We start from the raw sequence: 17048 nt of genomic DNA, 5'->3' as shown, positions 1-17048 counted from the left end.
TTATTTTTTTAGGTTTCCAGTTATCAGTATGCATTTAAAGATGAATGTTGACAAGTATAAGCAGATTGTTTACATTGAGTTCTCTCACCTCAGGGCAAATTTAAAACATGGTACAGCTGGATTACAACATGCCAACAGATGTGGTGGATTGTTTCAGGCAAACTTTCATGTGTCTTGCAGCATCACCTACACAGCAGATTGCTGAGTTTTGTTGCCATGCTTAGTATCAGTTATAACTTTCTCAGTGCCCACGTGCTTTTAACTTCCCTTGGAAACTGGCTGCTGCCACAGAATAACCCAATTTCTGTTATTATCGTAACACTGAAATGACATATCGTGGTCAAAACAAACCATCTGTGCTGACAAGAATTTCCATCAGTACACAGCTGAGGCATCAGCCTTCAGCAGGAGAGCCAGTTAACAACATCTATCTTCCTTACCATTTACTTTGAATTCATCTAAGGCATCCATCCACTGTCTTCCATCTTTGAGAGAGGCTGACAGAAATGAGATTAGCTGGAAACTGAGGGGTGAAATTCATCCTGTGCTGACAATGTAAAAACACATGGCGATATACCTGAGGAGCCCAGGGCACAGAGTGGTCAAGAGTTTCTGTTCTGGGAGCAATGTCATCTCTGATTTACTTAACAGTATCACTCAGATACATTTATTTGTGTTGTATTAAAGCACAACTTCTATAAACCATTTATATATTGAAAAAAATAAATCCTTCAGACTGATATTTGAAAGATCCCTGTGTGTATCAAGTCTTTCAAGTAAGCCACAAAATCAAAGTATGCTGAAAGATCAAGGTTGAATATTAATAAAAGGTTGCAGTGGGAGGCCTTTCAAATTCCCTGTTTAGCAGTGTTGGTGCTGTGGCCATATCTGAAAGTTAACTCTGGGGTCTTTTTGTCTTGCTTTGGTAGTGCCTTACCTTGATGCTCTCTAGATCTCTTCTAAGGAAAGACTGATTAAAAATGATGTGAAAAGACCAAGAAGATTATCCAGGAAAAGTTAAGTTTTAATAAATGATGCATGTACCATGGCCCTGAGTGATGGGTAATTCAGTAAAATGTCAGTGTGCCTTTGAAATAACCTTACAGAAGAGACATTGGCCATAAATGAAGTCAATAACTTTTATGTGCACATTTCTAAACTCTTGAAGATAGTTTCCATATTCTCTCCCAGGTGCTGCATGATTTGACAAGGTCAACATATTCTTGAAAGTACTGGCATAAATTTATCAGTGTCTTTGCAAAACTCCATGAAATTCTAAGTGAAATTCAAATAATTAGTCCTGAGTATCTATTTCAGCAAGTATCTCACCTATGTGGTAAATTCTACCACAGCTGCTCCAGAGGCCGATGCTGACCAGTGCTGACAGTGGGATCTACAAGATCTGACTAAATCGTGATGTCTCATGTATAGCAATCTCCATATATCTAAGCAGCAGCACTACATGCTGACCAAATCCTTGATGACCCAAATTAGTTTAATTGCTATCATTAGATGTGAATCAGAGGTAACATACATACAGAAACCTAGAGACATATTTCTGAAATTTCTTACAAGGAACAAACTGTTGTTATGTACATGGTTCTTAGGTAGCTTTTCTGCACTCATTCAATTAAATCCTAGAAAATGGAATTAGGGAAAGCCAGCTAGAACAAATTGTATTTCTTCCCTCCTCCTGAGATGCTGCCCTGGTGGAAGTGCTCCTGCTAGCTAGCAAGGCTGCTATTAATATGAAAACATTGCAGCTACTCAGTATTAAAACTGCAAGTTTTCATACAGGGTCTCATACTTCTGATTTAAGAAATGATGTTATTGCTTATTATTTCTTTTATATGTATATATATGTATCTATACATACATGGATTTGTCTGGAATTATAATACGTGCATGTAAATTCTAGCTTGAAATAACTACACACACGTGTGACTGAGAGCTCCATATCTGACATTCAAAGGTACCCAAATGGCATAGAATTGGTGGTGAAAATAATTTCAGATTTACTAGTGGCTGAAAGCAAGATTTGATTGCACATCTGTAGTAAACTACAGACACTGATGCTGCATCTTATTTGAGTGGTTCTGTAGAACATGCAAACTTGCTCGTTCCAGTTACAGGACTGATTTTTTCCCTACTTTAATGGCTGTCCACAATTTATTGAACTAAAACCCATCAGCAACAACAGAAGAGATCTGAGAGGTTCCTTAGCTGTTGAAAATTGGTGGTGTTCACAGAATTAAAAAGGTTTGTCCCAATTTCATGATATCTTAAAAATCTGTTGCAATAATTTGTTACTAAAAATCAGCTCCAATCAACCTGTAACATGCAGAACAAGTCCAGTTATTTTTTTCCTTCTTGGGGTAAAAATGTACCAAGACTGGTAACACCATTTCTCAAAGAAACTCTTAACTTTCTTCGCTCTGCCCTGTTTTACTATTTACTGTCCATCCAACACTGCGCCTGCCTGACAACTGCTCAGGCTTCTAGCAGACCGAAGTCAAGGAGGCACAATGTGGGGGTTCCCCCTACACACCAAGCAGTGCCATGTATAAACTGCTCACTCTGCTGATAAAATGCTGTAAGAACTGGGGAGACATAAATTAATAATGTACGTTTATACATATGCATGTCTGTAGAATACCTACTTAACAAAGAGAAGGTGGCTTGAGCAATGTATTTTTAACCACAAAGTTTTCCGGTTATTGTTTTTCTTATTTCTGAGATTACTGGTCAATATAAAGACATGTTGAAAATAGTAGGGATTTGTTTGCTGGAAGCATCATTCACAGCTACTGAGGAATATTGGAAAACCAGAGGAGGGAGAAATACTCGCGTGCATGTATTTACCATTGCACATTTGTATGTGTGTAGATGTAGAAGCTACAAAAGGAAACAAGAGGGCTGTGTCAAGAAGTTCGGGGGGAATCAAGTCAAAAAGATCTCTGTTGCAATGCAAACAAGTTGCAGGGAATTTGTGCATGCAAAGAGGAAAGGAAAAGGTTTCAGTAAATTGAAAACACGCCTTGCAGGGGAAAAACCTGCTGATTTGGGGTCTGTTAATTTCTTCTGTTTTAAATTCACTGTATGATTTTGATAGATGGGTGGAAAATATCTTGCTGAGAGCAGTTACTAAACATTTGTTTGTTTTTATTCTCATTTTAAGAAGAGGATTCACTTTAAGCTATTTAAATGCTTAGGGACATTGTTTAACTTTTAAATGCTTACTCAGCTGCGTACAAAGGAATGCAGGAATTCCCTGCTGATTTAGTTGAGTTTATATACTTCTTTTCTGCATCATTGAAGCTGAGTTGTGTACAGATGCACCCTTATTTGTTACTATTAGGTCCCTTAGAAAAATAAATACATTATAGTTTTGGGGACTGACCAGATGAAGTTCAGATAACTAAAGGTAATTTCATTGTTAGTAGCAAAGGCAAAGTTTATACAGATTTAGTGAAGCACCCCTGGAGATGACACATTCTTAGAGAAGACAAGAGCATAGCTTTCATGCTGGGTCACTTATTTTTGTTATATAGAAAGATTCTTTTTCCCTTTTCTAGCAAATCAGATAATAGTTTGCATACCTCAGATGTTTTATCTCCACAGATGTTCATTTGCTACATTTGCATTATTCTTGGTTGATCAGGCAGCCCTGTTGCTTTTCATCTTTCCCTCACATAATTTCAGCAGCTGGTTTCATGATATTCATATAATTGCTGATCTCAGCTTCACCAGAAGATTCACTCTGAAACTTCCAGATAGGTTTTTGCTTGGATTAAGCTGTTTGTTATTTTTTCAAGGCCTGAATGACTCATACTATTATTGAAGTCCTGTTAGAAAATGAGAAAATAGTTCATTTTAAACTTTTAATAGTTCATTTTGAGATGCCCATGCCTTTCTAGATTTCCATAAATGTTAGATGGCTTTACATTTGACTGCATCCTCCCTCCATATTTTTTACAAGGATAATTAGCCTTTATAAAGATCCAGAAAAGACTGACGTTAAGAGTCTTTGGATGAAACTGTACCCAATATGCCATGACACAATTAAACTCTTGGCAACTAACAGTGTGATTGCATGATCTACCTTAGTCCTCCTGACTTCTGCTGGGTTCTGCCTTGTGCCCTCAGGCATGATTCCCTGCCCACTTTCCTGAGTCAACACCATGGCCTGAGGAACTGAGCAGCCAGTCAGATGAGGGAGCCTGTGAAACTAATATTTACGTATTTTTGCAATCTAATGATTTATTCTGTTTTGACAGAGGTTGTTTTCACCTGGATCAGCTCTTTGACCTGCTAACTGTTGCATCCAAATTACAAACCAGCCTCAAGGGTAAGACAGTAAAACAAACACAGGCGTTAAAGGTACATCTCTCTGCCCTGATAATACATACACATAGACTCACAAAATCATTTTGGTTGGAAAAGACCTTTAAGATCATCGAGTCCAACCGTTAACCTAGCACTGCCAAGTCTACCTCTAAACCATGTCCCTGAGAACCTCATCAATGCATCTTTTAAACATCTCCAGGGATAGTGATTCAACCACTTCCCTGGGCAGCCTGTTCCACTGCCTGACAACCCTTTCTGTGAAGCAATTTTTCCTAATATCCAATCTAAACCTGCCCTGGTGCAACTTGAGGCCATTTCCTCTTGTCCTGGCTCTTGTCACTTGGAAGAAGAGACCAACACCCTCCATGCTACAACCTCCTTTCAGGTAGTTATGGAGAGCAATAAGGTCCCTTCAGCCTCTTCTTCTCCAGGCTGAACAAGTCTGGTTTCCTCAGCTGCTCCTCATAGGACTTTCTCTCCAGACCCTTCACCTACCAGTCATCAATTCTACATAGGAACTCTGCAGTCAGTGGGGTTTGCTGTAGCTTAAGTACAAAGCATGAATAGGCTTCTGCCCATGTTACTGCCTGTGGGGAGCTCGCATGGGTTGCTTCCAGGTTGGTATCAGTCACTGGCCATTGCCGTTTATGGGCCTTCTGATCCCTTCCCCTGCCCGTAGATTCAAGGCCACTGCTGTCAGATGGTGGCTGCCCTATCAGGAGGCCCCACCTGTACCTGGGATCGTTCTTTATCTACACAACAGGAGCACATATAAAGAACACCCTTCCACAGCTGCTTGCTATTACTCTCTGCACAGTTACAGCACAGCTCCAGGTACGTGACCAGCACGGCTTTGCTCACCAGCCAAGGCAGAACTCTGCCTGTCAGCTTAAGCAAATCCTCAAACCATGCCCAGAGTTTCAGCAGCGCAAAACAGAACTGCTGGAAAATGGTAGGTGATGTTAGTGAAAACTTGTGGCAGAAATGAAAAATAAGTGAAATGAAAAATGAAAATGGAAATTAAAAAAACCCATCTCGTAAGAGGTTTTTCCTGTTAAGTTTTCAAACAGTGGAAGGTTTGTGATATGTTGTTTTAAAAATATAAAATATGTGAGAAATTGTATCATTTAGGAAAAAAGGCAACCTTTCAATTTAAAGAAATGCAAGGTTTTGGTGAGTGTTAATGAAGAATGTGCTCTGTTGTTTTGTAATTGTACCAGACCTGTGTGTTTGAGATGCTGAAAATCATTGGAATTGGTGAGTGCCAGAGTGAGCTGCAAAGCAGGGGCTTTCCCTTCATGTCCTACACCTCTGCAATACCACTTGTTTCTGCAGGGTTTATTTTGATTTGTATAACACATCTTCTCCTGAGCTGTGTTACTTTGTCGTAACTTTTATATGCCTGGTTGCTAGAACTCCTAATTATTTATTATATATACTTATGATATATGATACATGCTTATGATATATGACGTATGCTTATGATACCATGTTGCTATTAGAGTATATATTGCTGCAATGCTTTCTACTGAGACTCATGATTACAAGTGTTTCAAAACCTGTATTTAATAATGAATCTTTTTTAGCAGAATAGGAAAGTTGGAACACTCAGTTTCTCCCCTTATAATAATTTCAATAAAATTGTTTATAAAGCTGTGTATGTGTGAGAGGTACATACACAAACACAACTAAGGAAACAACGTAAAAAAATAGTTTCACTAGTAAGCCTATAATGATTACAGTTTTTTCCTCTGTTTTGATTTGTAAGCATGTGCCTGTGAGATTCTTGTTGATAATGTCATGCCTTTATACTGGGCTTGAAAAATACGTCTGACATACGTAAAATTGTTGGCCTGGGGTGGTTACAGAAGAGAAATCGGGAGCTGCTTGTAGCTTGAGCAGAGGCAATTACCTGCCAGCTTTCCAGATCAAACCAACCTAAACCCTGTTGCCAAAATTGGGGTTTTTTTGGGGCAAGAAGAGGGACGGCTTCATCTTTCAGTGCCACTTGAGGTTAGCTGGGGATGGGTAGGCCTGACGCTTCATACACAGTGGGTGCTGGAAGGACAAGGGGTTTCACTTTCTTCCAGCCTCAGAGCTGTCTGGCTGCTGTAAGGTGTCTTCTGTTTGTGCCATCCAGCCCCTGTGGACACTCAGGTTCTCCACCTTGAGTACTTATAAATGCTTTATTAACACAGTTGTATTGGTTAAGAAGGTAAAGAAAAAGAAATCCCACCCTGCACAGATATAACTTCAGTAAGAAAAGCTCAGTTACAATAATAATGGGGAAACAAGTTATTAATTTTGTTCCAGAAAATTATATTCCTATATAGCAGAATAGGAGTTTTTATTGGCAAATGTATTCCATTTTCTAGTGACCTCATGCTGTAATATTTTCCATAATGGGAGTTCAGGGGGAAACTCCCCTGAAATGCTAGGCGTCTAACGTGTGTTGCTACAGTTTCCAAAAACAATGCAAAATAAGCTTCTTCTTATACATTCCTGCTAAAACTCATGTCCCAGGGATAAGCAAATTGTACTCTAGATCTCATTCATTTTGCTGGTTGTATGAGAACAAAGCAGAAGACTTCAATCTTTCAAAAATTGATCCCAAAATTTCCTAATTAATAATAGCTGATGAATTTACGATTTTTAAAGTCCCAAAAGGATGAGTATACGTTAAAAATTCAGACTTATTTTTTCTGCTTAAAATCTGTATTCTCTCAGAGACTATTCTGAAGCATCTGATAGCATCAGGATAGTTAAAAGTAGGAATCATATTTTATCTTACCACTTGCCTCCATGGTCAACTAATCATATGTCTAAACTCACTCAGTCTAAATTCCAATCTAAATGATGATTCCAGTAGTCATATAGTTCTGATCCAGGAACATATGCATACAGTTTGATGTTGTTAAAAATGCTTACTTACATGTAGGAAGTTATGAAGCTCTGCACCAATCTTTGGGACATTACTAGTGAGTGAATTTGCTGTGGAATATGCAGAAATATGTGATAAAGGCCTTGCATATTGAAGCAATTTATAAAACTTTAATTAGTGGACCTGGATTTTATCCATAAAAAGCATTATAAAATGGAAGTAAAATGAATGTAATAGCTATTAGCAGTACAACCAAGAAAAGCATATATGGCAAATACTTCATTCAGTGAAAACTATGCTGTAGAATTATATAGCAATACATAATAATAAGCCAGAACCAGCTCCTTGATAAATTACTGTGTTGAGATGAGTAAAGGGAGTGTGTTGCTGGACACTTATAAATGATACCTGATGCAAATTTATTTAGCCTAATGCAAATGTCTTTGCTATTCTGTGGTTTTTAAAATATTTGTTGTGAAAATCAGGCACTTGGAAAATTTATGCTAATTAAACATAGTGGCATTTGGGCTTTTCTGCTTAGTTGATGTCAATCTTTCAAGTCCCTGTCACCCAAATCAGAGCTGAATGTTTTATGTTTAGGTCTGACAGACTGAGAAGTAAACTGGAAGGAGCTTTCTGTTTTTATTACGCTTATCTCAATGAGCTCTTAACCGTATTTATCTGATGGCTTTTATTAATCCCTTTATAACCTACCTGATAACTGACTGAATGCAGTTCCCTGTTCATGTAGTTTTAAAGGAGAGCTTTCATATTCCATTGAATTAGAATTAGCAGAACCACAGCTAGATGAGTTGTAGGTGGTCCCCTGCAACTTGAATCTCTGTAGACAGAGAGTCACTCTAGTGAACCCCAAAGGGCTGTGCTGTAACAATGCTCACCAGGAAGAGGTGCAGGCCTACTTGTATAATTATTAATTTTGCTGTCCTTTAATAACCCATCTCTGTTTTCTGGTTGACTGTCAAACCAGTCCTAATCCTGTGCTTGACATTGTCTCTTGATATGGAAATAATTGATGTCACGCATTTAGCGTGAAATAACTTACACAGAGCTACAGCCGTGCAATGCGTAGACAAATAAAATTGGCAGGTTCCTATCCAGCACAATCTACAATCTCTTCGTGCAACCATCAGCCACATGCTCTCAGAGATGTCTGTTAAGCTATGGCCATAAGGCAGTAGGGTGAAAGCGGTGGTGTATTCACTTACAGAGCCTTTGGGAGCTCAGGTGTCAGCTACCCAGCTCCCTGTCACTTCAGGGGGGCTGTGTGCGCTTTTCCGAACAGCAGGTAGAGGTGGCACATCCTGAGAGCAATTCTTGTGCTTGTGGGCTGCGTGTAGTTTGAGGTTTTGGCTTGTTTTAATTTGGTGTAAAAGGTCTCACTGATGTAACCATCAGGATATGCAGTAATAGGAGATTCAGGCTGCCTATCTTCTGGCTGCAGTCTGAACGGTTTGGATGCAAGTTCACATTTGTGTTTTGGAAAGGGGTACAAATTTTTGTGCCAACAGGCTGCAGCTGTTGGTCCTGCATAGCTCATGGCACTATCACAGTGGCCGATTTGGGACAGAGAGGATACAGTTATTCCCAGGAGGGCCCCGCATCACATACTATGAGGCAGACGAACATTTTAAATCTGATGAGCAGCAGCAGTTCACATCGCCCAAGGAATAATTCTGTGCTTGCCTCTGCAACACAGGTCACCTTTAATGTACACAGCTGCGCTCCAAGTAAGTTCTTGGGTATACAGAAGAGCTGTCATTCAAGTCTGCTGAAGAGGTGGCTCTTATTCCCAGCATTTGAAATGCAAAACACTGCCACCATCCTGTAGGTACTCTTTGCACTATTGCTGTCACTCAGCAGTAGCAACGAGGAATTATGTAGCAGAAATTACCTAGACTGTACGAGAATGAGGAAAGGGCTTGAAGTTGCCTCTCATCACACAGCAAGGGGTGCAGGATAGTAGGCGACAGTGGGGGGGAAAACCAAAAGGGAGAACTTCTGTTACCCTCAACTGGAATTTTTTACTTGCTTCTCTATCCTTGTATCTCACTAATGCACGATAACAGTATTAGTTTTGGAATCTTTTTCCCCGTATAGGAAGTGGGCAGTCATAGAGTGTCCATGGCTGTAATATCCTGAAAGCACATAAAACATTTCTTAATGAGGAGATAACAGGGGAGGAGAGGAGTTGATTTAAAATTTTACTTTGATATCTGAATGTTTATCAACATCTTCTGAATGAACATCACGGCTTGGCAATTCAAGCTGTCTCAGTGTGATCCCGTGGTAGCTTGTGCTGGGTACAGACAAAGCAGAGTATCTCCTTTCCTGTGGGTGTGAAAGGCTCATGCTTTGGCAGATAAACTGAGCACTGTGGCAGTGTGCTCATGGATAACTGCAAGGCCGACGTCACTCGGCACTGTCCCATTTGCTGTCAGATTTAGAAATGGCACTGACAGTCTGTCACCACGTAAGCCTTTTCCCTGGAGGCTGGCTGCTACAAGCTTTTGGAAAAATGCTTTGGAGGGCATGTTAAAAAGTCTCTCATAAGAAGCCCCAGTATCCTGTTTGGAGTACAGATGTTGCCATTGTGGAAAAAGGGACCTTTGCCTTCTTCCTGGTTGTACCTTTGCCAATATACACCTGACACGTTTAATTGCTCCCAACAACAACAGAACACAACTTTCAAATAATAGCATTTTTAATTCTGGAGAGCTCAAGGTTCTCCGCAAAAGAAAGATATGCTGTGCTTCTCCTTTTACAAATGTGGTAGTGGAAGTCCAAAGAAAGAAATTGTCAAGATCCAGATTCCTGATAAATCTGGAAAAAGAAGAGAGCCAAACCTCAAGAGAGCCTCCTAATGATGGGATTTCCATGCTTCCCATCTCCATAAAGGTTTCCTTTCTTGTGATACTTCCCAGTGTGCGTGCACAGCTCCATCTATGGGATTACATTGTGTGGGAGTGTCGAGGGTTAAGATTGCGGGGTGACAATAAAACCCTGGCAGATGTATTGTTAACCCCCTCTCCCCCCCCCCACTTCCCCCTTTCTCTCCTCCCCTTCCACCAAGGACAGGTGATTGGGAGGAAAAGAAGGACAGAGTGAAGAGAGTTGGAAAAAATTAAAGATGTTTTACTAATGCTACTAATAAGAATAGAGAAAATAATACAAAATATACAAAACCAATCTTGAAAGTCTCAGCAACTGCAGAGCCGGCAACCAAAGTCCTGGATTGGACTCTGCAGCCAACCGGAGCTGGATTCAGTCTCTCACTAGGCCTCAGTTCGCAGGGACGACTAGCAAGGTCCTCTCCTAATGTCGGCCATAGGCAGAAGAGAAAAAGGGACGAGATCCTCGTGATCTCCCACTTTTATATGAAGTATTCACGTGAATGGAATGTTATACACAGTTGGTCAGTTTCTTGGTCATTTGTTTTTCGTCGCCCCTCTCGCGAGATGTCCATCCATGCTTATCAATAAGTTTGCATTCCATTGCTATGTTTACCAAAACATGTGTCTGGTTCTCCAGGAAAAATGCAGCTAATATGAAGGCTTTAGCTGACAGACAAATTCACTAAAAGAGAAACTTGTTTTTAACAAAACCAGGACAGGGAGTTGGGTTTTGCTAAGTAATCCCGCTGTCGCCACTACCGCTTCTTCTCCCTCCATGGCCTATACGTAAGTCCGTATAGATAATTCATGGCTCACAGGTGGGACTGCTGTGTCTGCTGCACAGGGTCATGCAGCAGGACATGGGTGGCATAGATGCAGCTTTCGCGGGGAAGAGTGAGAGGGGAGTTGTTAGTAGAAATCTCTGCCTGACAGGGCTGTTTTGGTCAAAGAGGTGCCTCTGCTGCCTCTCCAGAGATTTGACATTGCTAAAACAGGGAAATGCAGGCAAACCCAGTATTGATGTCAGTCCCTCTGAATGATGAATACAGTGGTGTACGCCCTTTAACAGTGATCTTAAGTCTAACCAGACCTTCCATTCCTAATTGGCATTATTTTTGAAAGGTCACTTTAAAAAGGCAGGCAAAATGTAAATACCAATCATTAAGCATTGAGGGTCATGCCAGTATGCTGGAGTGAGGGAAAGCACTGGAAAAAGATGAAAAGTACTCTCTGCCTTTTAAGGACAGCTGGGCAGTCAGTGAGGGATTTTGAGGTATTTGAACTTTAAAATTGACATGATGGCTGGGATGATTTAACACTCATCATTAATTTAAACCATAGAATTTAATTTAAAAAGTACTTTGTGAGAAAAACAAAGGATGAGGGAATTCATCTATGGGCTGCCACCTGTCTGTGTCACTGTGAGTCTGGCCTCACGCTCCTGACAGTAACTGGAAGGATTTGCTTTAGTGGGTTGAAGGTTCAGTTTAGAGTAGGGTAGATGCAGTGTGTGGGAAGAGCATTTATTCAAACTCCGTGGGCTTTTGAAAAATAGCAGTGAGAGAAGTATCTGGTGAGGCTGTCAGAAGTACTGTGCTGTGCAGAGCTCTGCCATGTTCGGGGAGTCATGTGTCTTGCTTTGGAGCGAGGAAGGGGAGCTGTACAAACCAGCTGTGTGTGTGAGAGGAGGGGGAGATGTCTTTGCTCAGCCAAACAAAATGAAATGTATTCTGCAAACATGCCACAGGAGAAAAGTCCATCTGCTCCTGCTACAGGCCAGGAAGAGAAGATTCATCATTTTTTTGGTTAGTCTGCTGGTATTATTTAAATAAAACTCTTAAACTTTTGAATAAGCTGTGATTTATATGTCTTGTATTACTAAAGAGCCAAGCAGCTGAAGCCTTTTATGTGCCCGTTTTCCCACTACTTACCTTCTCTATGCTTTGATCAGCTGCATTTAGCAAGGCTTAAAAAACTCCCAAAAGTTTCTGAGGAAATAAGGCTGTTTCATCCTAGATGCTGGAAACTGCTCAGTCCCCTTTGGAAATGTGCAATTTTAACTTCAGTGAAAACTCCAAACCCACAACATTTGCCTACTTAACTTCTTATTGACCTTCACCTCCAGAGTTCCCCACCCTCTGGCACATTTTGAGTTGTGAATTAACTTTCATGTCTGAGCTGAAGGACTGAAGAAATCCAATTCCCATTTTAAAGCTTTTTCCCAGCAGCCTTCCCACTTTATCTAGTTCAGCTATATAAGTAGTACAGGAAGGATGGCAAGTCATCACCTGTGTGCAGGTATCCTGTGTTAATTTGGTTATTTTGAATACTGCATTGGGCAAATAACACTTCCTTAGTAAACCCACTCACTACTTAATTTGGGATAACTTTGTAAAAACTTGTTGAAGAAGAAACACCTGCCAAGATGGTGAGGTCTAGGATTTATTTTTACTTAAGAATTTCAGGTCTTTCATTTTTGAAGACCTCATTATGTGAAAACACCAAGGAGGGCCTTGTGTCAGAGAATTAACCTCTGATAGTAGTGGTATCTCAGAACATAAAATTCCAATTAAAAATCTAAATGGTGCTGGAGAAATATTTTTAAAAGCTGCAAGCCCCTTCTAGGGTAGTTAGCTGTCTTTGTTTATGTATGTATATATATGCACATGCCTTGAGACTGTTGCTGTCTCCAACTAGAGAAGAAAAGCAGTGTGACTGGTGCATGAGCATCCTAATAACTGTCCCTAAAAGGTGAAGTCTTGCTGCTGTTACAAGGGAATCAGTCTGAAGGAACTCTAGATTTACTTTGTGTAAAATTGTTGAAGTGATAACCCAACTACTCATTCCAGAAAATAGAAAAGTACATCTCCTGTACAACTTAGTGAGTGATTATAAAAACAATACTCTCCTTACACTTTCCAGTAGTTTAAAATGTGTCAAGTGTTACTGATTTAAATGCATTCATCAGCATAGCCATTCTGAAGATGAAAGCAAAAATTAGTCAGGAACTCTGCTCAACTCTTAGGAATTAAGTACATTGGCATACATATGTCCCAGAAAACATGTTTTGTTTCCCTTGGGTGTGCACAATTATGGTTGAAGCTCTCCTGTGCTAGGACACTGAAGGATGTATTTTGTTTGTGTAATACGCAAAAATGGGGACTGAATTGGTTGCTATGCTTCACTGACCACTTTGAAGAATGCAGACCCTGATTGTTTAGTTGGTTTGACAGAATTTTTATAACATGTTTATTGTGGAAAACTCTACATATCACAGGCTTTCCAGCAGCAGCACTCATCTGCGTCCAGGGTGCATTATGCTACCGCAAACAGTCAAAGCCTGACAAGTGAGTCTGCCCCAAAACAACAATGTACTTAATGCTTCTGGTTTCTTCCTTCCTTTCCACTTCGGACTTCTGAGCCTTTAGGATGCGCTGTGTTTTGTGAGGTTTTGCTGTAGCCACAGGGTCTAGATTTAACGGAAGTCAAGGTAGTTGATTGATGGCAACTCCTTCCAAGAGCTGGAGCTTTAGTGAGAAGCCTAAACAAAACCAGTGCTTGTCTGCAGGAGAAATGGGATTGTCACACACCCAGCCATAGCTCTGGGAGAGCATCCTTGCCCCCCTCGGAAGCTCTGGCCTTCAAATTTTTTGTAAATAAAAAAGCGATTTATCACAGAATCTTAGGGATTGGAAGGGACCTCAAAAGATTACCTAGTCCAATCTAGGAGGAACACCTAGATGAGGTTATACAGGAAGGCGTCCAGGTGGGTTTTGAATGTCTCCAAAGGAGACTCCACAACCTCCCTGGGCAGCCTGTTCCAGTGCTCTGTCACCCTCACTGAGAAGTTTCTTCTCGAATTTAAGTGGAACCTCTTGTGTTCCAGTTTGAACCCATTGCCCATTGTCCTACTATTGTCACCGAGAAGAGCCTGGCTCCATCCTAATGACAGTCACCCTTTACATATTTATAAACATTAATAAGGTCACCCCTCAGTCTCCTCCAAGCTAAAGAGACCCAGCTCCCTCAGCCTTTCCGCATAAGGGAGATGCTCCACTCCCTTCACCATGTTCATTGCCCTGTGCTGGACCCTCTCCAGCAGTTCCCTGTCCTTCTTGAACTGAGGGGCCCAGAACTGGACACAATATTCCAGATGTGGTCTCAATTATGGCCCACTCCCTCTGCCCGTAGCCCACCCCCACCCTCTCCTCCCCTCAGGCCTCCTCCCTGTTTCCAAGAGAGGGGGAAACACCACATCCCTGACAGAGCACTGGAACAGGCTGCCCAGGGAGGTTGTGGAGTCTCCTTCTCTGGAGACATTCAAAACCCACCTGGACATGTTCCTGTGCGACCTCACCTAGGCGTTCCTGCTCCAGCAAGGGGATTGGACTAGATGATCTTTTGAGGTCCCTTCCAATCCCAAACATACTGTGACACCCCCTCACGACCGGACCGCTGGGCGCTGCGACCGGCGGCCGCCGCTGCCTCAGCCCTCGGGGCGGGAGCCGTGGCGCGGAGGGGTTAAGGCGGGAGTGTCGCTGAGGAGCGGCTGCCGGCGCTGTACACGCCCCCGGGCGTGCCCGGTCCTCCCGCACCGCCGCGGCCGCCCCGAGCCCACTCAGTGCCGCGGCCGCGGGGCTGTCGCTTGGGCGGCCGGTCGGCGGGACTCTAGCTGCGTGTGGCGGGTACCGCTGAGGAGGAGGAGGAGGAGCGGGAGGAAGGGCAGCATGCCGGGCAGCGACACGGCGCTGGCCGTGGACAGGACCTACTCGGACCCGGAGCGGCACCGGCGCCGCAAGACGCGGGTGAGGGCACGGGCAGGGCTGTCGAGGCGGCCGCGGTCCGGGGGTGAGGGTGGGGGGCCGCCGGGCTCTGAGGGGCAGCCGCCAACCTGCAGCTTGTTACCCAAGAGGTCTGTGTTTCCTACATTGTCGCTGTACATGGAAGTATTTTAGCTGTGCTTTATTTCCATATTCCTACTCTAAGTACGCTTTGGTATCAGAAAATGAAATTAAACTGATTGTTTACATGACAGAAACCGATCTTCCCTCATAGAAACTAGTTGGAGGTGAGAGTAGTAACTTACTCACCAAAGTTAACAGTGCTGAGGATTTACTGAAGTGACTCAGTGTCTGGATCACACTGGTGGGTACCTGGTTTTGGTCCTGTTTCTGTTTAATAAACTATGGATCATCTGGTGATTGCATTTAGCAACAGAGACTGATTATAGTTTCCTTCCTGAAGTTGGTTCCAAGAGGGCTGTGGCAGGGATGAACATCAACAGAAAAAGTGTATCTGTGTGTGCTGGGAATCAAGTAAGAATATACTGCATATCCATGATGCATGGCTTTATGGGACAGTTTTTCTTATAGTCTGCTGACAAGTTTGTCTTTATCTTACTATTTTGATGATTTGTTCATACAATAGCCATGTATAGGTAATGCTTATGATCCTTTCATATATTTAGTAGCCTTTGTGGTGAATGTCACACTGATGAAGGCAGTTGGCTCTCCAGTTAATGCACAGATTTCAAATTCTTACTAAAATGCTTAGCTCAAACAGGTGTAAAACAAATGACTCTTTCTTCCTGTGCATTGCAGAAAGACATGAAAGAATGGTGGTTGCTCCGGCTGACTTGGGATGTCAGCAGGAGTTCTGTATTTTGTGCTGAGATCCTGCATGTCAATAAATGAGCTTTACAGTTTGAGGTGTAGGGATTAGCTATTTGTTAAGGAAAATGTTTTTTGGGGGGAGAGTTCTTGTTTTGATTGGGTTTGCCTTTTTTTTTTTTCTTCCCTGTGCTGTACCTTGGCTGTTCTTTCCATCCCTCCAGCTCATTAATTGGCAGTGCTGGAAAAGAGATGGTGTGCTTCAGATTGTTGCTGCATAATGAAATGTTTTAAGAATAGGTAACCCTATACACTCAACCTTTACTACTGGAGTCTACAGTGCTCTTCACAGTGTAAGCTGGGTGCACATACTAGTCGTAAGCCAGTTAAAAATTGTATGTATTTACTTTGGGTTTTCTCTTCACAAGTTGAACTAAGTAGTTTTTCTTCATTGTTGTTGCTGTAAGAATAATGTGCTCCATAGCCTGCTGCGGCCATGGAAGAAAGTTGCATACCTTCAAGGATGATTTTTGGTATGTTTGAGAGTGAAACCTGAAGCCTCCACTCTGTAGTCTAGATGATCTGCTTGAAAGCATGAAGTATCAGGGCTAACATGCAATATTGTATATTGTACTTGTGTGTTGAAAAAGTTAAAAAAAAAATCTCATCCTTTAAGAAATTTTTATAAAAACATTGTGCTTCTGTGTGGTTTTGGGTTTCTTTACAGCGGGATCAGCCTGCCCCTTCTTTGACCATAAGAACTGGAAATATATCTCTGTAACAAGTTCGTAGAGTTTGCTTGAGGGTTTTGTCTTTACAAGTTGTGTGTCAGATATCACAGAACTTGTAATATAATTGCTAGAGGTACTAGCAGCATGTTGTATATTCCAGATGATGGCAAGAGCCATCAATTTGTGCTTATTCCTGACAAACAGGATTTTTTCCTGGGTAAATTGCCTGGATAACTGCAACATTCCTCTTACTGCTTTAAGCAAGGGTATGGAAATGGTCAGGCAGTGGAGGAGCGGTAACTGGTGATATTATGTAGGAAAGAGGCGAGAAAGCAGAGTGCTGTTTTTCTTTTAGAGACTGAATAGAAAGCATCAAAGCAGCTGGAATTAAAGCTGCCATTCCCAGACATTAATGGAGAAAAGCTACGCAGAGCATGAACACAGCAATACAGAGCTGATGGGAAGGTGCTCAGAAAACCTGAACAAACCAGAGGGACTTGTTTGTGTGAAGGGAGTCTTGGAGTTGGTTTTGTCAGCAGGATAGGGACAATAGGGTGAGATACATTTA

At 41.7% G+C, this 17048-nt stretch overlaps 1 protein-coding gene across 6 annotated transcripts in view; it reads left to right on the top strand.

Annotated features, from left to right (window-relative positions):
• TMCC3 (transmembrane and coiled-coil domain family 3) overlaps nt 1–17048 on the top strand; it is a 144874-nt gene that overhangs the window by 81525 nt on the left and 46301 nt on the right. The window contains exon 1 of one of the 6 annotated variants that reach the window (XM_005508328.4): nt 14711–14945. The exons of the other annotated variants lie outside the window; for them this stretch is intronic. Coding sequence (XP_005508385.1) covers nt 14868–14945 — 78 coding nt within the window. The 5' untranslated portion in view covers nt 14711–14867. Of the gene's footprint in view, nt 1–14710; nt 14946–17048 lie in introns of those variants that run through there. 6 annotated transcript variants of the gene reach the window in all.

This window comes from Columba livia, chromosome 1 (genome assembly GCF_036013475.1).
Source record: "Columba livia isolate bColLiv1 breed racing homer chromosome 1, bColLiv1.pat.W.v2, whole genome shotgun sequence".
NCBI classification, from domain to species: domain Eukaryota; kingdom Metazoa; phylum Chordata; class Aves; order Columbiformes; family Columbidae; genus Columba; species Columba livia.
Note: the sequence above shows the minus strand (reverse complement) of the source record. Positions and strands in the feature narration are given on the sequence as shown.